We start from the raw sequence: 6827 nt of genomic DNA on the forward strand, positions 1-6827 counted from the left end.
GTCTGTGCTATGAAATTCAGTCACTTCAGCTTGCCCTTTCATGGACTTGAAACCAAGCTTTTTTCCCTAGGCTGGTTTCAATTTGCCTGTGCCAGGTAACAAGTAGGAACTTGGCTGTGCCTGAGCCATCTTGGCTCTTTGCAGTGCTCTTTCTGTAAGGTACTGAGAAGACAATTGTTATTCCTCCTCTGATCTGTGCTATGAAATTCAGTCACTTCAGCTTGCCCTTTCATGGACTTGAAACCAAGCTTTTTTTCCCTAGGCTGGTTTCAATTTGCCTGTGCCAGGTAACAAGTAGGAACTTGGCTGTGCCTGAGCCATGTTGTGGAAGCAAAACCTTGGCCTCTGGACTCAGGAGCTGATCACTTACAGACTACAGAGAGCTCAGCCTGAGTGGGAAGGGCTGATCCCAGCTGAACACCTGCTTGGGATCCCCCTGTGAGCTGGGCAGGTGCTGGGCTATCAGTGCTGTCCTTGCACAGAAACCATCCCAGTCTAGCCCAGCCAGCTGGGGGTTTGATATCCTAAACATTTGGAAGTACAGCTTTACGAGCATTGGATTTAGTCTCAAGTGTTTTTGTTCTTCCTGTGTAGCCTTTATTGCCTGTTCTGATTCAGAGTAAGACTATAAAATGTGATGTTTTCAATTACCATTGCAGCACACTGGCAAAAACAAGTGAGCTCACTGTAAAACGTTTTCTGTACCACCTCTTTTGGAAATCTGGGGGTGGACTTTGCTCTCTCCTTTTGATTGTTTTGCATCAATATTTCCAAAGTAGTATTTCTTCCTGTCTGAGGGGGAAAAAAAAAAAAAAAAAAAAGAGAGTAATTTCATTCATACTGCAGCTGAAGTGTTGAAGATTTACAGATGGTTAATTCCCTAAGAGGTGAAAAGTGGACCTGGTAGTCCCTGCTGACAGAAGGTTGAACAGGGAGGGCCTCTATTTTAGCCTAGGTGTCCAGTAAAAAGAAATTTGGCTGGGGTTTGGGTGTTTTGGTTTCTTTGTGTTGTTGGGTTTTTTTCCTGAATTCATGAGTTACTGACTAATGGAAAGGTCTGGACTGCAAGAATGTGCAAAGGGAAGAGGTCAGGCCCCCAAGAAGAGTAAGGAATAAGAGTGAGCGAGAATAACTTTTTATTGGAAAAAACAAGCCCTCGTTCCTAAATGCAGTATATTAGCTTGCTTGCAACTGCATCTGTACATGTTATTTCCTTTTGTTATCTAAGAAATATTTGTGGAGCACCTGCCTCTGTGTCCATTGTCAGTTATCTCTTTCCATGACCAGGATCCAGTATTGTTTTCTGGCTCTCTGCGTATGAACCTTGATCCTTTTGACCGACATTCTGATGAAGAAATTTGGAGGTCTTTGGAACTGGCTCACCTGAAGAACTTTGTATCATCCCTTCCTGATAAACTGAATCATGAGTGTGCTGAGGGTGGTGAGAACCTCAGGTAGGTCAAAGCAAGTGTGTGCTGAACTGGATCATGGGTGTGCTTGTGCAAGTTGTGAAGCCCCAGCCCTGGGTCAGAATCTGGAGAGGCAGCTGGAGAATTCTTAATGTGACCAGACAATCAGACAACAAGGTTTTATTCAACCTGTTTTCAGCTTTTGAGTTTGGGAATTTCAAATAATTTGAAGAAACACTTGAAGTGCAAGGCAGCTTGGGCAGCCTTGGAAAGCATTTAAGCAGCAGCATTATTCTAAGGAAGCTGTTCACTTACTGTTTGCACCTTATCAGGGTTTTATATGTTCAGTTTTTAGAAACCATTTGAAGTCCAGTCCTCAACACTGCACTGATGCAGTGAATCAGCCTGATGCAGTTATGCTAAAACCACTTGTATGCTCCTACTACATTGCCAGGACCTCATTTGAGGGGGATGTAGTTTCAGATGCTGTTAGATATTCTGCAGGGAAATAGTAAGACTCATCTTTAGAACAAGGAATTGCCAGGTTTCAAAATGAATACCAACGAATGCTCTAAACTTGTTCTGACTTTTCTCCCTGTGCTCCCATCCCATCTGTGCAGTGTGGGACAGCGCCAGCTGGTGTGCCTGGCACGAGCTCTGCTCAGGAAGTCCAAAATCCTGGTTCTGGATGAAGCCACAGCTGCTGTCGATCTTGAAACAGATAAGCTCATACAGTCAACTATAAAGTCTCAGTTTGAAGAATGTACTGTGTTAACTATAGCACATCGTCTGAACACAATCATGGACTACACGAGGTAAAGTGGTGCTGCTCGTACCTTGCAGACTGTGTGCCCTGCACTGTGCTCCACTGAAATGGCAATCTTTGTGTTAGTTGGGTGTTTACTGGTTCCTTTTTAGCTGCCTCTGCACAGAGCTGCTGGAATCCCTGTTTTGAGGGGTAGGGTGTGTTTGTGTTCTGGCTTGTGGCTGTGCTTGGTGTCCCTCTGTCACACTGCTAATGTGCTGTTCCTGCTTGGGCAAACTGGGAAGGGGAGAGAGGCAAGGACAGGAGCCTTTTCCTGGGTCTTGTCCTAATTCAGGCACAGGCAGCATAGGGAGTCCCAAGGGGCAGATCCTGCCCTCTGAAGTTCATTTTCTGTTCCACTTTCCATCACTTCTGGTTATAGTTCATACAGCCTCCCTTGTGCTGGCTGCCTTGCTAAGGTGTGCTTGGGGGCCAAGCTGTTGTCTCATATTTCAGTTTTAGGCTCTTGTCCCTTTTACCACACAATGGCAAAGTGAGCACTTCTAGGATTTCAGTGTGCTTTTGTAGCCCTCTGTGCTGTCAGTAGTGCCAGATCAGAGAGAGGAGTGCTGCCAGCAGGGGAACATCCAGCTGGGCCATGGCAGCAGTGACACCAGGCAGCAGCCCCTGCCAGGGCCTTGGTGACAGTCTCTGCAGGGCCTTCCATCCATGGGCGAGCTGGAACGGGGCTTCAGCAGGGAGCTGACCACTGCCTTGCTGGATTTCCTTGGCCAGCTGGATGTTTTTGTTTGTCACAGAAGCTGTGTAACAGCAGTTGCTGTGGGGAGGTGTTAAGGGAAGGTTATCCCGGGTCTTGCAGGGTCTCACAGGCCCTCACACACCTTGACAAGAAGTGCTGCCAGCTCGCTTGTGGCTGGCTCAGGGTGCAGTGCAGAGCCTCCTGTGCAGGGGGAGATGGGTAACATGTGCTGTGTCTGCAGATGGATGGGTGACAGTGCACCACACAGACCCTCTGCAGGGAGCTGGGAAGGGACAGTGAGAGCCGCAGCCTGTTCACACAGTCAGCACTGTCTTCACTTGCAGATAATGGCTATGCTGCAGTCTCTGTCTGTACACATATATCCATGCTCACTGGCTTTCTGGATCTTCTTGTGACCTTTTTTCCTTTTTTTTTCCCTCTCCTTGTTTTACAGAGTTTTAGTCCTGGAGAGAGGAGAAGTGGTGGAGTGTGGTACCCCAGACCAACTACTTCAGGAAAAAGGCATTTTCTATAGCATGGCCAAAGATTCAGGCTTGGTGTAGCATTTGAACTTGGCTATTTACTGTGGGGAAGAGGGAGGTGATACATTTGGAGAACTGTAACTTCTCCTGAGCTGGACTGAACCACACAGCTGAGTTTCAGACACAGTGAAGTTAGCCAGAGCATGGCAGTGGAAGCAACATAAAGATGCAATTTTTTCTTATTTTTTATTTCTCCTTAGTATTGATTTTAGCCACCTTTAGGAGAAGCTCATACACTGTGGAAGACACTTCAGAGACTCCCATTTTTTGCTTGAAATCTGTCATTATACACTCAAATGTACAGTGGAGTGATTCATCAGAGAAATTCAGAAAAGCTTTTTCTTCTCATCTCTTTTATGTTCTGAAGTTCCCTCCCTTTTTTTTTTTTTGTTTAAAACACTTTTGCAAATGCTAGTTATTTGCTTGTTTGCAGATTCCTCATTTCATGAGCCATCTATTGTGGGATGCACTTGGAACATTTTGTGGCATAAAGTACTATAGTCCAAAGATTTTTCTTCTTGTGAAATAAAATGTGTGCCAGACTTTCTCCTTATGGCATTTACTGTACATGGTTAATGCTTTATGCATTGTCCTAAAGGTTTCATGTGTTTACAGCGTAGAGCAGCAAGTTCACTGTCATGTCAGTAGTGCTGATGTGAAAAAGCACAGTCAGCTTCAGAGCAGTGTTTCAGCATGTCTGGGATGACAGTCACTCCAGAACCAAACTGTGCAGCAGATGGTGCACTGCTGTGTGCTGATCTTACCCCCAGCTCACTCAGGAATTCCGACTGGGGTGCCCATGCTGGTGACACCTGTGGGGACAAGGCTGAGCAGCGAGGATTTGCCTGAGAGAGGCTGCAGGCTCAGGGTGACCTTGATTGTAACACCCTTGGCTTTGGTAGTTGTGTGCTTTCACAGCAGCTCTGCCACATCAAGGACCATTAGCCTTATATCAAAGAAACATGCCCTTCATGCTGCTGCTGTTGACTCTTAATTTTTGTGGGAAAATGTTCTGTTGCAGTTGGTTAAAAAAAATAGTGCTTTTAAAGTTTTGTGTTGGAAGGGTCTACAATTAAAATGGCAATGGAGTCTGGTTTTCAAGATCTATGTTGAATTTTCATCTTTTTGTGGTAAGAAAAAAGTTACTTTTCTAATGTTGTGATTAGTCTTATTTTAAAGGAAAATGCTGGAAGAAAGCAAACTAAGTCAGATGGATCCAGATACTCAGCACTGAGAATGTGGACTTCTGTGATTGATATTGCTGACCTTAATACTAGACAATTGTTGTCCTTAGAGTAAAGCTATTTATTTTTTTGTAAATTATGACTCTCTGAAATTGAATAGACTGAAAATTTCTTTGGTATTTTTTGTAATGACAATGCAAATATTTGCAAAGAACTTGCAGTAAAAAATTGTTTGAAAGAAAATGTGTTATTTCTTGCCTTTTGTTTGACAAAGGGTTTGCTTTGTCAGTTCAGCTTTTTGCTGTGGCAGTAGAAATTATTGGTCCTGCTTTGAGTGATCATTCTGCTTGTCCTGGTGTCTGGGGTTGTTAGGGTGGTGGGTAAGAAGCCATGAGTGTAGATAACTGTGCTGCACTTGGGCTGCATTGTTTTGTGGTTTGCTGAGCAGACCAGGTGACAGTGGAGGCTCAGCAGAGCAGGAGCCACGGTGCTGTGGACCTTTGTCACCCCCAGTGGTGCCCATGGCCGGTGTCTGCCACATCTCCTGAGCTTGCTGTGGATCTTCTCTGTGGAAATGGAACGAGCAGGGGCTGCCTGGGGAGTTTGGGGATGAGCTGTGAGTTACATTTTTCAAATCCCCAAACACTGGTGCAGCACTGTGGTGGACAGAAGGGTGGGATGCTTGGAGCACATGGTTTATAGGGGCAGAGCACAGGGCAGGGGCTCTGTGCTGAGGGCTGGTGTTGGACACTAAGGTGGAGATGGAGCTCCCTGCAGAGACCCAGGGGAGCACCTGTCAATGCCACTGAGACCCTTTGCTGCTTGGGAACAGTCATCCTCCAGGAACACTTTGTGATCCTCCTCTTCCACCCCATCCTTGGAGAGCCCTGGCAAGGAAGAGGGAGAGGAGCTGCTGTACAGTTGAATTTACTGTATCTGATTTCAGTGCACATTGATGTCTCTTGGCCGACATTATTTACTGCAACATGGAAGAAAAGCTGATTCTGCCAAAAAACCAGCTTGGAATTTTTAGAAGACCTGCAAAACCCACTCTAATTCATGTATGTGATCAGAGCTCCTTCTGTAAGTGTTCCCAGTCCTGACCCACACGAGGATCCTTTTGCAGTGTGACAGTGATGTGGCACAGCAACAAGTGTGCTTTGGGTCACTGACACCTTTAACATTTTGGCATTCCCTTGTGTCTTGTGACCATCTGGGGCACTGGAAATGTGACTTGCACAGTACATGTATGGCCTGAACTTGGTGCAAATCAGTGCATGACACCTTTGATTTATTTTCTGGCTTTAGCAGTTTCAGTATTGCCTTAAACTTGGAATCATGGCACAAGGATTTTCTAAGGTAGCATTTCTCTCTCCTGCATGGTATCTCCAAATGTTAACTCTTTTATACATTTTGCTTTAACCAACTTCCAGATAACTTCTGTGAGACCTGAGCTCCAGATTCATCACAGTACTTGGACATAGCCCTGGGGACTCCAGCACATCTGAAACATGATGGAGTTTTCATATGTAATTTGGGGAATTGCTTTTCTTTTGCCTTTGCAGCACAACTTGATGTGTGAAAGCTGATGATATTTTTGCTTGCTCTTACTTTGGGTTGGCTGACAGCAAAACTGTGCCCTTTCAAAGGTTACCAGTGTGAAAGTATGTTTTGATTATTGTCTCCTGTCGCCTTTCCTCTTCGTTACTGACTTCGGAACAGAAAATGAGCACTTGAAGTTGTTTATATTGGAGATTATGGAATGCTAAAAGGCATCTGTTTGAGAATTACCCAGCAACATGGGCAATTCTGTTCCTCTTTGCCTTAGTTAAAAAGGAAAAAAATATCATTTTTATCTCAGTATTTCTAAATGCTCCTGGTTTTGAGATCCATTGATAAACCTTTGGAGTGCTCTTAACTTGTATCTGCGTTTGGAATTGTTTTGTCTGTGCCCTCAAGTATGAGGCTGGAGAAAGTAGAGGGAAGATAATTCTCTCCTGGTACCTGAGCACTAGCAGGCACTGGACCTCGCTATCTTGGGCACTTGTCCAGCAGAAACTCTAAATTGTTCTTGACTTGGGTGCAGAAGCTGTTGGAGAAGGAACTGCTGGGTTTTGCCAGTCTGGGTTCATTCTTGCAGCTGGAACTCTCCTATCCCCTCCACACTGCCCCTTTCTGTGTTATATT

At 45.1% G+C, this 6827-nt stretch overlaps 1 protein-coding gene across 3 annotated transcripts in view; it reads left to right on the top strand.

Moving 5' to 3' along the window:
* ABCC1 (ATP binding cassette subfamily C member 1) overlaps positions 1-4877 on the top strand; it is a 46922-nt gene extending 42045 nt beyond the window's left edge. For all 3 annotated transcript variants that reach the window (XM_041401328.1, XM_041401329.1, XM_041401331.1), the window contains 3 exons: positions 1288-1454; positions 2030-2224; positions 3369-4877. In XM_041401328.1, coding sequence (XP_041257262.1) covers positions 1288-1454; positions 2030-2224; positions 3369-3477 — 471 coding nt within the window. In that variant the 3' untranslated portion in view covers positions 3478-4877. The remainder of the gene's footprint in view (positions 1-1287; positions 1455-2029; positions 2225-3368) is intronic.
* The last annotated feature ends 1950 nt before the right edge of the window (positions 4878-6827 follow it).

Source organism: Onychostruthus taczanowskii, unplaced genomic scaffold (genome assembly GCF_017590055.1).
Source record: "Onychostruthus taczanowskii isolate IOZ18803 unplaced genomic scaffold, ASM1759005v1 scaffold19, whole genome shotgun sequence".
NCBI classification, from domain to species: domain Eukaryota; kingdom Metazoa; phylum Chordata; class Aves; order Passeriformes; family Passeridae; genus Onychostruthus; species Onychostruthus taczanowskii.